Source organism: Chiloscyllium plagiosum, unplaced genomic scaffold (assembly GCF_037043375.1).
Source record: "Chiloscyllium plagiosum isolate Xiang-an unplaced genomic scaffold, Cpla_swu_hap1 HiC_scaffold_17, whole genome shotgun sequence".
Taxonomy (NCBI): Eukaryota; Metazoa; Chordata; class Chondrichthyes; order Orectolobiformes; family Hemiscylliidae; genus Chiloscyllium; species Chiloscyllium plagiosum.
This window is the reverse complement of record NW_028270155.1, coordinates 65,566,158-65,582,950: the sequence shown is the minus strand read 5'-3', so window position 1 is coordinate 65,582,950 and position 16,793 is coordinate 65,566,158. Positions and strand designations below refer to the sequence as shown.

Sequence of the window (16,793 nt, the reverse complement as noted above, 5' to 3'; positions counted from 1 at the left end):
TTGTAAACTTTGTATCTGATATGTTATTATTAAAGTTCAGTTAGGGACAATTGAGCAATTTTGAAGGTTTTAAATTTTATGATAGTTAAATAATTAAATGATAATAATTAAATGATAAATTTTAAATTTTATCATGTTATGAATCCAGGATGATGATTTGGTTTGGCTTGCTGTCCCCATATCTTAACAGGCTACATACCCTTCCACATTCCTTCACAGTTGTCATGATTGTGAATCTCTTAGTTCCTTGTTCCAATGGTCAGCAGATAACCTGCTTGCCCTCAGCTGACTGCTTTCTCCTATAAGATTTTGCTGAGAACGAAGTTAGTACTATCTTCTCAAGGATGACCAAAACAACCACCACCTATTCACTGACTCCATTTGGTGAGATACAGCACAAACCAAAACAAAGTTACAACTGACTGTCAATTATCCACACGTAATTGCTTATTTCTGTCAGCAAGAACATTCTAAGACTTTATCCTGAATCAGCATCTCAACAAGTTTTAATACATGTTTTAACTAAGTGTAGACGTCCTGACTCCTTTACAAGCCAAGTAGTGCATTTACACCAAGATTTCAAGTTCAAGATTTATACTTATACCTCTGACCTTAATAGAAATATAGGTTAGTTTTTAAACTGTAATTAACTGCAAGCTCATTTAAAGTGCATTCCCATGAGCTATTTACCAATTTCTAAACCAGATGCCATTTGTCTACAGTTAAAACATTGATTCCAACCAAAATAAGTTAATTCCCAAGTCTAAAAGTCAGATTCCAAAACTAGACATTCACAACATGCTAGCACAATGACAAGCTACTCTCAATACTTTTGTGTTATAAGAACTTAATGCCTGAACATTCAGTGTTCATGAAACTATTCAAAATGGCTTAACTGAAGAGGAATGAAGCAATTAGCAGGAACCAAAGGCAAAATCCAATTGATACTATTGTGTAGCACAGAATATTAGCCGGTCAACGAAACTGCAATTGGCCCAATTTCTTTGCTTACCTGTGCACGGTCTTCATCAAACTCTAGACATCCCATACCATCAAGTCGCTGGAGGTCAATCCAGCCTTTCCAGATCACACAAACTCCATTTAGAATCATTGGAGCCTTCAGGCAAACCTATGTATGAATACAAATTGCAGCACTGAATTTAAAGAACTGATGACAATTGCTCACTCCAAGTATATTTCACAAACTAGTAAGGATGCTGAAACTATGAAATTGTGAAATTAAATTACTCCAATTATCAAAATATTTCATTTATCAATTCCCTTGGTATTAGTCAAATTCTTCATTCAGCCACAAGAAGGCATCATGTTGACAGGAAACCAAATATAATCCATTCTCCTGTCCAATAAAATCGTTGTTAGACTGATGTTCTCCCATCCATGAAACTACCAAATATTCTGGTGCAAAGTAGTCATTTGAAGATAATATTCTAAATATCAGGGTGAAGATGACAGTGATAAGTCTGTTTCGAAAGCTACATTGAATAGTGGCTACATAGTCTGGGGAAAGCACTTATGTTTCCAGCACATTGTATACCATTCAAACTATACATGAGCACATCACTCTTTCCACAAAGGCCAGTAGATCAGTTGATTGCCTAAGACTTGGATTATTTAATCAAGTTCCGTAAAATTTTAGGCTATTCAAATTTTGTGTAATAATGCATCTATGGCATTTTACAACCAAATGGAAAAAAGACAGTATAATAGTTTATGGATTCATACCTGATTGCTCACCACCTGAAGTGAATTTTCAAATAAAAATAATCTTTCAGAAGTTACTTGAATAAGATGCCATAACTCTGTTTCACAAAGACAGATCGGAAAAGATTTTGGATGATCTAATTATATGACAAACCCATGGCTCCCACTATCAAAGCTTCGGAATATTACATGAGTGATCTAAAGATTTTGCCTCCCCTAAACAAAAAAATCATTCCAGCTTTGAACAGAGTCAAGAAAAGCTTCTGCACACCATATCACATTCTGCTATTTGTACGTTATATGCCCTTCTGTCAGAGTTCATAACTCTGTTGCAATCAACCGCGTTGATAACTACATTTCCAAATTCTGTCTCCCTGAGAACTGAAATTATATACTGTATACCCAAATCCAGGTTATTAATATACATAACAATAATAGTGGCCTATCCCAATCCTTGGGGACTATCACTATATATCTTCCTTCAGTCTGACAAACAACCTTTTCCAATTAAATTTGTTTTTTGGGTGCTTTACAATCTTTTAAACAATTAATTATTGCTGTTGTCAATTTGCTAGTAAGTGTATTGTGTGAAAAATTTAAGTATCATGCACACTTAAGGTCTTCAAAGAAATGGCTAATGAATTAAACAGTGTTAATTTAAATAAATTCTAGAAAGGTCCCAATGCACTGGAAAGCACCAAATATAAGCTTGCTATTCAAGGAAGGAGCAAGACAGAACAGAAATCTAAAGGAGAGCTAGCTTGATATCTGTCTTAGGGAAATAGAACAGCACTTAGAAAAACCCAAGATAATCTGGATGGTTTTATGAATGGGAAAATATCTTTAACCAATTTACTGGAAATTGGTGAAGGAGTAAATGTGGTGTAGATATAGGTGAGCCCGTTGATGAATTGTACTTTGGATTGCCAGAAGGCATTTGATAATGCCTTACAAAAGGTTATTGTACAAACTAGAAGCTCACAGAGTAATATACTAATGTGGTTAGGGGACTGACTAAATCTGCAGTAGGCACAAGTGGGTCATTTTTAATTAATATGATATGATAAACAAAGTCCTTCAGGGGTCTATGCTGGGTCCTCAACTATTGATATCAGGCCATAAATGAGAAGATTGAACATGTGGTGGTCGAATTTGCTGATGACACCAAGATAGGAAGGAAAGTATGCTGTGTAAATGTTGTTACAAGGATGCAAGCTGATATAAATAAGTTGAGACAGTATACAAGAAAATCCGGCAGATATAGTATAACGTGATAAGATGTGAAGTTGTTCATATTTTGATAGTAAGAACAATAGAATAGTGTTATTTAAAATCAGAATAGCTACACAATTCAGGATACAGGTGCAGGGGAATCAAATGTTCTAGTGCACAAGTCACAAAGAGCATGCAATACACCAAGTGATTAAGATGGTTCAAAACAAAAGAAATTGAACACAAAAGCAGGGATGTTGTGTTCATATTATACATTGCCAAGAGCACAGCAATGACCACCACAATTTGGGGGAAGGGATGTCCTAGTGGTATTACCACTGGACTGTTAATCCAGAGACCCAGGTAATGTTCTGGGGATCCAGGTTCAAATTCCACCATGGCAGATGGTGGTAATTGAATTGAATGTTTAAAAAAAACTGGAATTAAGAGTCTAATGATGACTATGAAACCACTGTTGATTGTCAGAAAAACCCAACTGGTTCACTAATGTCCTTTAGGAAAGGAAACTGCCATTCCTATCTGGAGTGGCTTACATGTGACTGCAGACTCACAGCAATGTAGCTGGCCCTCAACAATCCCCTGGGCAATAAGGGGTGGGCATTAAGTGTTGGCCTAACCAGTGATGCCCTTATTGTGTCAAATGAATAATTAAAAAGTGCCTCTAATACCACGCGCAGTTTCGGTTTTCTTATTTAAGGAAGGAGGTAATGTATTGGAGGCAGTTCAGAAGAGACTTAGTAGATACCTGGAATAAGTGGAATATCTTTTGAAAATAGATTGGACAGGCTGGGCTCATTTCCACTGCATTTTAGAGCGGTGAGGGATAGTGTGTTTGTAGTGTAGCAGATGCCAAATATCTTGACAGGCTAGATGTAGAAATGACATTTACTCTTCTGGTATAGTCCAAACTACAGGGAACTATTATAAAATTAGGGTTCACCTTTTTAGGAGAGAGATAAGGGGAAATTTTTCTTTCACAGGATTGAGAGATTCCTCATAACTAATTAGGACTGGAATATTTCAGTCAAGAGTATCTGTAGATTCCACCTTTACTTCCAGTTCAGAAAGTCTATTTAGTCCACTCAGTTTATGCTGGCTGCAAGAGGAACTCAGCATGGTTTAAGAAACATCCCAGATGGACTGAATTACCTTTCTACTATGAGTCCTACCAACCTATGTATGTTATCTGTATCTTATCCAATAGTACTATAGCCATGTTTTTACTACATTAGCAGTATCCTGTACTTTACGAAGATCAAATGTTTTAACCCCTTATTCTTTTTAGATCTTCTCTGTACCATCTATGTTCAGCTTGGTCTCTAGTATACAACATAGTTTATAACCAAAAACCTCTTTTCAAGTCTTGTTTTAACCTCATTAAGCTTTAACTGCCTTTCCTGTCCTCAAGTGGATTGGCCTCATTGCAACAGTCCTAGCTTAGAAAATGTGAGCCAATGTTCCAATTAAATCCAACTCCAGCTGGAGGAACACACCCCAATTTCTGTTGAGGCAATTAACAACTCCTAGACTCAAAGTTCCATAATTTCAGATCATGAACTGAGTCCTTCATTTTGTTTCCCTGCCTTCTCTCCCACCCATTATCTGCTTTCTGGTGTTGACCTATACAGTCTGTTCTACCAAAACATGTATTTTTTCAAAGTGAATTGGCTTTAACATGATTGAAGAATTTAGACTGTTGTGTAGAACGCAAACTTTCCTTACCGATTCCGGTCCCATTGGTTTAAATGGCCCAGCTATTACACGACTTATAATTTGAGATGGAACGAAAACAGAACTACTGTTGTGTTATATCAGAACCAACTGTATTCTTCATTAACGCCTTGTATTAAAGACTATTCTGGCCCTCTCTTCTCTATAATCATTGCCCTTTTTCTTTTGCTCTGTGACACCTGTGATCTCTAACCTTCCCTTCTGTTCCACTTGCCCTTCCCACCTTTACCCAATGTGTTAAAAACCACCAGTTTTCTACCTGCTTTCAGTTCAGAAGGGGAGTCATTCTGGATTTCAGAAGTTAACTCTTTCTTTCTCCACAGACATTGCCAGGCCTTAGTTTCTCTCTTATTTTCTGCTTTTATTTCAGGTTCCCAGCATCTGCATTGTTTTGCTATTATATAAAGAGAAGTGGTCTATTCTATACCCAAAACATCTTCCCTGTGAAGGTTTCCAATGCTTCACTTACTGTATTTCCAGGAATCTTTAATTTCAATCCAAATGTAATTTTTTTTCAAAAAACGCAGCTCCAATACACCTGGCATTATTCCAGAATTATTCGAAAGTTGATATTATGATGTCAGAGCTGAAAATGTATTGCTGGAAAAGTGCAGCAGGTCAGGCAGCATCCAAGGAACAGGAGAATCGACGTTTCGGGCATAAGCCCTGCCGAAACGTTGATTCTCCTGTTCCTTGGATGCTGTCTGACCTGCTGCGCTTTTCCAGCAACACATTTTCAGATCTGACCTCCAGCATCTGCAGTCCTCACTTTCTCCTCCATTATGATAAGTCACCAAACGCTGCCCCAGTTCATTTCCCATAACTAAATCCAAGTGTTTCCATTTTCATTGGGCTGGAAAAAATGATCAAAAGTTCACTTTTACATACTTAAGCAACTTTTCTCCTTCAATTCCCTTTATAGTATTATCCCAGGACAGTACATATTAAAATAATTGAAGTCCACCATAACTCTGTAGCTGTAGAGTCAAAGAGCATGGAAACAGCCGCTTTGGTCCAACTCATGCATACTGACTAATATTCTCAAACTAAACTAATCCTATTTGCCTGCATTTAGCCCATATCCGTTTAAATTTTTCCTAGACATGTAACTGTCCAAATGTCTTTAAACTGTTGTAAGTGTACCTGCATCTACCACTTCCTCTGGCAGTTCATTCCACATACAAACCACCCTGTGTGAAATGGTTACCCCTCAGGTTCCTTTTTAAATTTCCTCTCACCTTAAAATTATGCTCTCTAGTTTTGAATGCCCCCCGTCTATGGGGGGAAAAAACCTTTGGTGTTCACTTTTTTTTAATATATATTTTTATTGAAAGAAAAAGATTTGTTAAAAAATTACAAAATTACAACAATAAACCAACAAAAACAACACTACTCTCTCATAAAACAAAGAGCACAAAAGAACAACACTAACAAAGCACAACTGTACTCATGTGGAAGATGATCAAATCAGATAAATTAACAAACAAATACAAACACAAATAAATAAAGCTCAGCACAACAAAACATTAGTTCCCAACCTCCGAGAGCATAGAGTATTACACATAAATTTGAAATTCCTCCTTTGAGACCATCAAGTTCACGAAATCAGATTGTCATGGCTACACAAAAGCCATAATTAAGATGGCAGATAAATCTACATCCAGATGTTCCAAAAAGGCAGTCATATCTTATTTTTAAAAAATGCAATTTTTCAGTGTACCATATTCATAAGAAAGTCCAAAATAGTATGCTCCATGATTGGCCTATGCCAACCTGACAGTCCCAGGTGGTTTTCAGAGACCCAACCCATGAGAATATTTTTCCTCGCACCAAAATGAGAATATTAAAAAGGTTTTCCCATGAGCATCTAAAAGGCCCAGGAGGAGAGAGATAGGGTCCCTGTTAGCTTCAATCCCCAAGAACCCCTTTATTACTCCAGCCACAGCACTCCAATACGTACAGAGCCTGCGGCAAGACCACAGGCAATGACAGTGAGTACTGGTAGTTACCCACGTGTCCATAGAGATTTCAACCCCTGGCTCTCTCTCCCAGACCTCTCAAAGCCGCTCAGCATCTTCTCAAAGATCACCCCCTAACATATGATAAAGGGAACTATAAGCATGAAGCACCCTCTTCTCTGTGACAGATCTGTAGCAGTTAGTCAAAAGCATGGTCCCTTTTTGAATAAAATCCCTGACCTGAATAAAACGAAAAAGGTCTCTGCTGGCTAAACTATATTTAAGGGTTATTTGGTCAAAGGACATTATTTCACCTTCAAATAAATCACCCAAACAGGAGATTCCGCTAGCTGTCCAAAGCTTAAACCCGGGGTCCATTATCCCTGGCTGAAACCCCTGTAGTTGGTACGCCAGGTTAAGAAAAGACATTTTAGAAATGTTATCCTCGCTCTGTCACATTGCCCTCCACACTTTGACAGCATTAATAATTAATTATCGGGTTATGACAATATTTTGCAACTGTCTTCATTTCTTCAAGAACAGGCTAATGAGTGGACATTTTGTCTGAGAGGCCTCGATATCTAGCCATATTGACGCCTGATCCTCACACGCCCAGTCACTAACAAAAGACAAAAGGGAACTTAGTTGATATCTTTTAATATCCAGGAGGTCCACTGCCCCCAACCCATGGGGCAACTGTAATTTAGCTAGCTAGCTAGCTTAATAAGAGGCCACCTACGGTGCCAGATAAAGGAACTAAACCAACCATTAAGTCTCTGGAATGGTATTCACCTTATCTCTGCCTCTCTTGATTGTAAAACTTCTATGAAAGGTTACCCCTCAACCTCCTATGCTCCAGTCAAAAATGTCCCAGCCGATCCAGCCTCTCCTTGCAACTCATACCCTCCAATCCTGGTAATATCCTTGCAAATCTAGTCTACAACCTCTCTAATTTAATGAGATCCTTCCAAAAGCAGAACTGTATGAAGCACTCGAAAGTGGCCTCACCAACATCATCAGATCTTTCAACCCTCAATTCAATTATTCTCTATGGTGAAGGATTTTCTTTGCTATCACCTCTTTTTTTGAGCACTTGCATGGTCTGCAAAGTTGAATTACAAAAGGCTTTTATGCCCTAAACATGGATTCTGATATTGTCATAATTGTAGTATCCCATGTGATGACCATATCTCAACTCAACTGTGCACCACAGCATATATTTTCACTTTAACACAAATATGAAACATTATTTTGAGAAGAATGAAGAGGCAAAACTAAAATAGCATAATGTTAAGAGTGCAAGATGGGAAACACCTTGTAGCAATATATGAACTTTAAAGTGCAGGATAGATCAGAAGGCTGCTAAGAGCACGGTCTTTGCTTTTATTAAAAGCAAAAGAGAATATTCAAGTAAGAAAGAGTAGTTATACTAAATCTTCATAAACACTTGTTAGATCTCAGGTGCCCAATTCCAGGCAGCATCTTGAATGAGGATGTCAAGGCTTAAAGAGGGTGCAGAAAAGCAGGTATGAGAGACTTCATTTTGCATAGAGATCAAAGAACTATGATTGTTCTTAGAGCACAGAAGGTCAAGATGATATTTGGTGATTTGTTCAAAATCATGGTTTTATCCCTGAATAACCCAAGTTTTAACTTCATTCCACAATAAAGGAGAAAAAAGTTGAATAAAACTAACAACTTTAAAATCATTTTAAATACGTCAGTTCAATCACCCTTTCAGCCATTTTATCTCTAAGAATGAAAGTTTATGTAAACTGTCTTCACTTTAACAGTTTTAAGTCCTATCTTCAGAGTTAAAAACATTTTATTAAAAATAAAATGCTCAGATTTTCTTGAGAATCACAGATTGACTTTCACGGCTCCTCTCCCCTTTGTTACATACACCATGTACTGGCATTACCTTCTGTATTAGTTTCTCTAAGATTTCCTTCTGGAGATGGAGTTGGTGAAATGAATGCCAATGGCTGCAAGGCAAATTACTAGTTAATCTATTGAGGGATAGGTTTAAGCAAAATTACAGGCTTCCTGCACGTCTTCTTGAAACTGCTAGGAGGTTACTGGGGTCAACTCAACCAAGCAAATGAGGGACTGGTTCAACATATTATATGAAAGTGTATTCTTCTGGAATGCTGAGCTCTCTCAGTACATGCACTGAATTGCCAGCGTACATTATGTTCTTCATTCTTTGGACTGAATAAAGGCAACTCTCTCTCTTGGAAGCACAAATATCTTACTCGAAAAGCTGAAGTAGGTTCCCTAAGTATTTGAACATTGTAATTAAAGAGATGCAAATGCATGAAGTTTGTTGACGACATTAAAATAGGGAGCATGTGGTAGAAAAAAATTACAAAAGAGAATTACATGGGCATCATTTGAAAAAGTGGGTAAAATTAAAATTACTGAAGGCTTAGGGTTCAGTAAAAACTTTGAGGTCAAATTTCATTTCTCTGCCAAGCATACTGCAATCCTGCGATCAAAATTTCTTGACCTCTAGCTCGCATACAAAGGACTGAATTTTTGCCATTGGTCACACTTATCACTGATTTTCCATGGATGCGAAAGTGAATTTGTACAACACTCTTGTGTAGTTTGAATCCCATATGTCTTGCATAGAAATCTTCCTTATTTCCACAACTTATAGGTGCATCATTCCAATTGAGAAGGTTGGATTCTGTGGCTCCTTCCTCCTTGCTTCAACTAACGATCCATCACTATACTGACTACAGTCACATAATAATACTCATCTCCTCTGTGTGGTGTGACTCTGCTCTGGAGTATAGTCCAGATAGGCCATATGTTTTGGAGTCTTTTTAAACTTGTGCTTCATTTTAGTAATTCAGAGCTGGAGTGACTCAAGACATTGTTATTTCCCATGAGGTATCCATCTGGGAGACTCACGGACTACAGATTCCCACATTTGCTGTTATGACACAAAAATTATTCTCTTTTGTAATACAAGTCAAGGCACATGGGAATGAAAAAAGGTTATCATGGTTCACATTCTAAAAAAGATTTGATCAGATAGATTTAGTTAGGATTTCTTTCAGGTAATTTTTTGGCTCAGTTAATCATCCTAATTAAATTTCTTTTATTATTTCAGGGTCCTAGTTACTCATTTTTTTTCAATTTAAATCAATATGGTGAAGTCTTAAAGGAAGAATAAATAACTCTCACTGCCTTCCATCATCAGTTAATTTGCTTAGCTGTACCTACCCTGGCACTAAATTTTCACATACCACATTCTTGTTTAAAAATTGGAAAGAAGGATTTGCATTTATGTAGCATATTGCACAACCTCAGGACAGCTCAGTAAATTTCAGAGCCAATGAACTACCTCTGAAACATAGCCATTGTTAAAATGCAGAAAATATGCCAATATTTTCCACAGCATGCTTCACAAACAGCAATACTGTGGAGGTGCCAGTGTTGGACTGGGGTGGACAAAGTCAGAAGTCACACAATACCAGGTTATAGTCCAATGACGTAACGAAGGAGCAGTGCTCCGAAAACTTGTGATTTCAAATAAACCTGTTGGGACTATAACATGGTGGCATGTCACTTCTGGCTTTAAAACAATATGATAATTAGTCAATATATTTTTGATAGAGGGCTAAGCCACAGAGAACAACTTTCCTGGGTGGGAGGCAGGCATGAAAACAGAGACCTATGCATTTAGTATATATACAAAAACATTATTTTTGGAGCCTAAAAAAAATGGGGCTGTCTTTTTTGCTAGCTTGACTTACTGCACTTTACGGTAATTGTTTCAATTTGCTGACACAGGTCATGGAATGTTGCTATTAAAAGCAAGTTCACATTGCTTTTGGAATGCAACTTGTTCAAATTTAAACACAACAGTGCCAACAGAAGAGACCACACATCAGGGTTTCACTTCCCCAACATAAGCCTTTCCTGAAATAAACAGAAAATGCTGGAAATATCTTTCTTCAAGTTATACATTAACTGCAAGCAACACAGGAGTGTTATAGTTTGCCTTAATCCATGTGGCTCCAAAGCACAATGCAATGTTAAGACTGAAAATGAAAAAAAATTTGATGAAATCTTTGATGCGACAATCACACTCCAGTCATGAATTTTTCCTACACTATAGATACTTTCATAGGCTCCAATTTTACCTTGTGATATAAGATGTAGGCGGATGTGACCTATGAAAATACTTAAAGTTCCAGGACTTGGCTCCTTTAGAGCAACTTTGTCAATGATGAAACTGCAGGTAATAATGATAACATAAATCACAAAAGGATGTGAAAGAACTTGAATCAAGAATACCAGACAACACCTCTCAATATACCAGTTTTAACAACATGCTAGCCTCCAGTAGAAGGATTTATGAACAATGTAGTTATTTTAGACAATTCTAGTTATGTGCATAAACAATTAACATGGACAACAAAAAAATCTCTCATCAGAACATCAGTATATGGATTTTGTTTTCTGGAGCACATAGGGAACAAAATAAATATAGCACACAACTGGTTGTATGTCTCAGGAAACTCATCTGCAGTTTAACACTCCAAGTTTCTTATCAGTTTCTCCTCTAACAAAATTTCTCTACTTAATTAGTTGGAAAAAAATGTCAGGGCAAGAGTCTCATTTCTATACAGAAACTTTGTCACAAAATTATGTGAAAGAAAATCCCCTTCAAGGAGTTACATTTTACTGGATGCAAACTACACGTCAGCTGACCTGGACTTTTGTCCTCATGACTTCCTGTATACTGTGGTCACCTTCAAGCTGCCTGCACAGCCATCAGTTGCTAAATTTTTCTTTCCATACACTACCTTAATGTCTATACACAAAATATTGCTTAAATTATCCATTTATCCCAATCTTTCTCTAACATCACGCCTCCACTACAACAGTCCAATCTTATTTTAAAAGAAATCAGTCTCGCTTGAGGAGAATCGTCTGACACAAACCGTTAAACCTCACACTTCCTCCAGAAGTGATGTCTTTTTGCACCATCCCCCAAAGAGAATCTTTTAGAGCTTTGACTTTCCCTTTAATTTCTCATTATTTCCAATGCACCCAATATAGAGGACACTTAGTACAAAGGATGGTCTTGACATTTACAATAGAGATTACAGGGCGTGGAAAACTGAGGTCTTTCTAAATTTTAAGCAGTGGCACTTAATTGCAAGTCAAAATTAGGAACTAACCATCTTTCTTCTGGAAGAGAGAAGCAGTGTGCGCACGCACACGCTCATGGGCGAGATTGGAGGGGAGGAAGTGGCAAGGAGAGGGTGATGGTGGGGTGAGAAAACAGGGAGGAAGGACTATGCAAATAATGATCAAGAAGCACACTACTTGAAAGAGTCATACCTGCCTCCCTTCAAGTTTCTGGAGTCCAATAAAACCAGCCAACAGCAAAATGAAAATAAAACTTTTCATTTATAAAAATAAAATGTCAAACTTTTAGGTATATCAAGGGCTCATCTATTCCCCTCATCCTGATGAGCTTCCAAAGGTTAAAATTGGAAGTGGGGGGAGTAAGAATGGGTTTCTGATTTTATATGAACTTATTCTTCCTCAAACCGGTTATTAAAACTTCTGTCCTTTCCCCAAATAAAACTGAAGAAAAAAAAGTACCTGATTATTTCAGATGGTTAAATTGTTAGATGCTTGAAAAATTGCAAGTTCTTTGTTGACCGCAAGTTGGCAAAAACAAAAGAGGTTCAAGCACGAGAGTGCAGTAAATCTCTTCTGTACTAAACAATTCACTTTTACATATCAAATGCAATGCAAGTCATTTGCAGCAAGGAAATTAATATGGTCAATTCTAATATTTAGCTTTGAAATTAAAGACATGCATTTCTATAGCACCTCTCAAGACTTGAGGCCACTCCCAAGTTAAAACATTTTTATTACCAGTGCTTTTGCTTCTATGGAAGAATTTAATTTCAGTCATGCAAGCACATATATGCCTGCTCCTTAGGATGAAGCTCTCTCAGAATGCTTAGTTATACAACATAGGATTTTGCTCCCTCAGCTATATGTCATAACATTTGCCAGATGCTGTTCCTTGATCCACAGCAACTGGTCAACCTTGGACTCCTGCTTGACCACATGTTAAACCTTCTCTCTCTTCTTACGACTCAGAATCTTGCTTTTATCTTCATGAAGTGCGTTTCTGGTTTTGGTAGGAAGGTAGCAGTAGTAACCATGCCCTCCCACAGCTTCTGTAATTGGAGACCATGAATCAGTGCAGTCACAGCAACGTCCAGCAAATCCACACCAACAGGAAATGGCAGAGACCACAGACAACTAGTCTGCCCTCCCCCAAATCATAAATCCCCAAAAGAGTCTTTCAGAGATCTACATTCCTATGTAGAAACTAAGCTCTGACTCATCGCTCTTGCTCAGTCACATGAATCTGACCATTCATGTACTAACAGACCACAGCAATCTTCACTGCATCCTACACTGTCCCCACCTGCTCCTGACTCAGAGTCATCAGGAAGTTCAAGGAAGGAGGAGGAAAGTGTACTTTTACTGAGCTTGCTTTAAATCATCTAAAACATGACAGATATACTAGAACTAATGCTGAAATTCTTCCAAGTCTAAGGACAGCAAGAAAAAGTGAACTAAATCCATCCATTACACGTGGAACCTCTAAATCTTGGGACAGCCTGGTAACTTGATTCAAGCAACCTTTATTCTTCACCATAGGCACCTTAGCAGAATGTATAAAAAGCTAAATAGACTATGTCTGCGGCAGATTTCTTTTTTCAGCCCTTAGGTGGAGTAATATCTAATCCCAGAAATCTGTCTACAACATAGGATTTCTGGTCATTTTGTTTTATTGCATTTTCTAGCTGCCACCCCAGATTTCTTTTTGATAAGGAAGGGAAATTCTTACCCTGGGATCTGCTTTATCAGCGGCCAGTACTGGACAAATTGGCTACTGTACAATAGGAAAGCCTGGCAGATCTGAGCTAAATTAGAAGTTGAGAGGACGGGTAAAACAACTCATGTCTTGCAGAACACGGACATGACTATAGTTTCACTATAAGTAGTCAGACTCACCAGGACCTCTAAATGAAGGCAAGTTGAGTAAAATTCAATTTTCCTAAAAGAAACGTACATAAGATAATTGGGTGTTATTTTTAAAAATGAATACAGAGAAAAGGTGAAGACTGAAAGGGTAAAGAGTAAAAAATTGAATTGCAAAAGGCAGTGAAGTAGAAGTAATCAACCAAACCTAAAACAAGCGCCTCAAAAATACTTCAGGAAGAAATAATTCTATTGGAAAGATTGGGAACAGGAAGCAAAACATGCAGTTCAATTACTTAACCAAAAGGTTGTACAAAAGTGAACAAAAGTGAACAAAAGGGTTTGCAACATTATTCAAAATTAACAGTAAGTCCTCAGCATGCTAGATACCATTCATCCTTGCTACTTGTGAGACTGCTCTGTACAAAGAGTCTGCCACATTTACCAAGTAAGTTCACTTTCAATTACAATCTGTTGGCTGTAAAACTTTGGAACACACTAAAACATACTAGATTGCTTAATTATTAACGAGATTACATTTTATAGCAATGAGTGTATTTCAAGGGACCTTTATTGCTATCATTATATGGCATAACAAATGTACGACAGCAATGAGATCAGGAATGTGAATAAGCAGAACTTGTTAGGAAGGAAGATGTGTTGGGCATTTTGAAATATTTGAGGATAGACAAGTCCCCTGGGCCTGATGGGATATATCCTAGGATTATGTGGGAAGCAAGAGAGGAAATTGTAGAGCCGTTAGCAATGATCTTTTCGCCTTCACCGTCAACGGGGGTGGTACTAGGGGACTGGAGAGTGGCGAATGTTGTGCCTCTGTTCAAAAAAGGGAATAGAGATAACCCTGGGAATTACAGGCCAGTTAGTCTTACTTCAGTGGTAGGCAAAGTAATGGAAAGGGTACTGAGGGATAGGATTTATGAGTATCTGGAAAGACACTGCTTGATTAGGGACAGCCAGCATGGATTTGAGAGGGGTAGGTCTTGCCTTACAAGTCTTATTGAATTCTTTGAGGAGGTGACCAAGCATGTGGATGAGGGTAGAGCAGTGGATGTAGTGTACATGGATTTTACTAAGGCATTTGATAAGGTTCCCCATGGTAGGCTTATGCGGAAAGTCAGGAAGCATGTGATAGTGGGAAATTTGGCCAGTTGGATAGAGAACTGGCTAACCGGTTGAAGTCAGAGAGTGATGGCAGATGGTAAATATTCAGCCTGGAGCCCAGTTACAAGTGGAGCTCCACGGGATCAGTTCTGGGTCCTCTGCGGTTTGTAATTTTTATAAATGACTTGGAAGAGGGAGTCGAAGGGTGGGTCAGTAAATTTGTAGACGATACGAAGATTGGTGGAGTTGTGGATAGTGAGGAGGGCTGTTGTCGGCTGCAAAGGGACTTAGATATGATGCAGAGCTGGGCTGAGGAGTGGCAGATGGAGTTCAACCCTGTCAAGTGCGAGGCTGTCCATTTTGGAAGGACAAATAAGAATGCGGAATACAGGGTTAACGGTAGGGTTCTTAGTAAGGTGGAGGAGCAGAGGGATCTTGGGGTCTATGTTCATAGCTCTTTGAAAGTTTCCATGCAGGTGGATAGAGTTTGTAAGAAGGCCTATGGTGTATTAGCGTTCATTAGCAGAGGGATTGAATTCAAGAGTCGTGAGGTGATGTTGCAGCTGTACAGGACCTTGATAAGGCCACATTTGGAGTACTGTGTGCAGTTCTGGTCGCCTCACTTTAGGAAAGATGTGGAAGCTTTGGAGAGGGTGCAGAGGAGATTTACCAGGATGTTGCCTGGAATGGAGAATAGGTCGTACGAGGATAGGTTGAGTGTGCTAGGCCTTTTCTCATTGGAACGGCGAAGGATGAGGGGTGACTTGATAGAGGTTTATCAGATGATCAGGGGAATAGATAGAGTAGACAGTTAGAGACTTTTTCCCCGGGTACAACAGAGTGTTACAAGGGGACATAAATTTAAGGTGAAGGGTGGAAGGTATAGAGGGGATGTCAGGGGTAGGTTCTTTACCCAGAGAGTGGTGGGGCATGGAATGCGCTGCCTATGGGAGTGGCAGAGTCAGCATCATTGGTGACCTTTAAGGGGCAATTGGATAGGTACACGGATAGGTGCTTAAGATAGGTCAAATGTTCGGCACAACATTGTGGGCCGAAGGGCCTGTACTGCGCTGTATTGTTCTATGTTCTAGAACGGAGGTAGCTTTTATTGAATAATGCAAGTGAGAAAGACTGAACATTATTGAAAATCTCTCATGATGAATGCCCCCGTGATGAGGAACTGGATGGGTGTTGTTACCTGTGGAACTATAGCTTCTACATGCGCTGTACATTTTTTCAACTACGTGCAGTTTCTCTCACTTGTGTCATGAAAATAAAAGCTACATCAAGCTCTAATGTCATTACAGACCTGATGTCATTACTATTGTACATCTCTGGCTCTTTTGCCATATTTGACCTCCAATATTGTAGTTGCACTGGAACAGCTTGATTAAGGGCACAGCTAAAATAGTTCTCAGTCCAAACAAAAACAAGATGCTGTCATGTCCCACAACCTTTTCTGTAACAAATTAAAAGTGCTCGAGGAACTCAGCAGGTCTGGCAGCATTTACGGACAGGGATAATGTTTCAAATTGAATTCCACTCCTCTTAATTCAGTTTTCCAACAACACAGTATCTTTGTTTTTATTTTTCTGTAACACGTTCCTTCAGCCATTTTCGTGGCAACACATGGAAGGAATCAAAACTGGCTGATATCAGACATGTGCAATACTGGGGATCCAGGTTAAGATAGACCAACCCACTTGGCGTTTCAAGCTGAAAAGGATTCCAAATGTTTCAGCTCTTTTGGCTCAACCCCTCATTGTCACTTACACCTGGATTTGATAGTTGATCATGGGAATCATTCTGCTGCATCCACTGTTCACCATGCATGTAGTTCTGCTGTAGCCTCACCAGTTAGCACTTCTTTATTGGCAAACCAGGTACTGCTCCTGGTATACTCTCCTACTCATCGAATCAGAGTTGCTTTCTTGGCTTAACGGTAATTATATAGAGAGAAAGGTATGGTTGAATAAGTTCTGCTGTAGATGG

General features: G+C 38.5%; 1 protein-coding gene across 6 annotated transcripts in view; it reads right to left on the bottom strand.

The window, feature by feature from the left end:
• The window catches only part of cbfb (core-binding factor subunit beta), a 90,397-nt gene that overhangs the window by 28,031 nt on the left and 45,573 nt on the right, over positions 1 to 16,793 (bottom strand). For all 6 annotated transcript variants that reach the window (XM_043707223.2, XM_043707224.2, XM_043707220.2 and 3 more), the window contains one exon: positions 1,013 to 1,129. In XM_043707223.2, the coding sequence (XP_043563158.1) occupies positions 1,013 to 1,129 (117 nt within the window). The remainder of the gene's footprint in view (positions 1 to 1,012; positions 1,130 to 16,793) is intronic.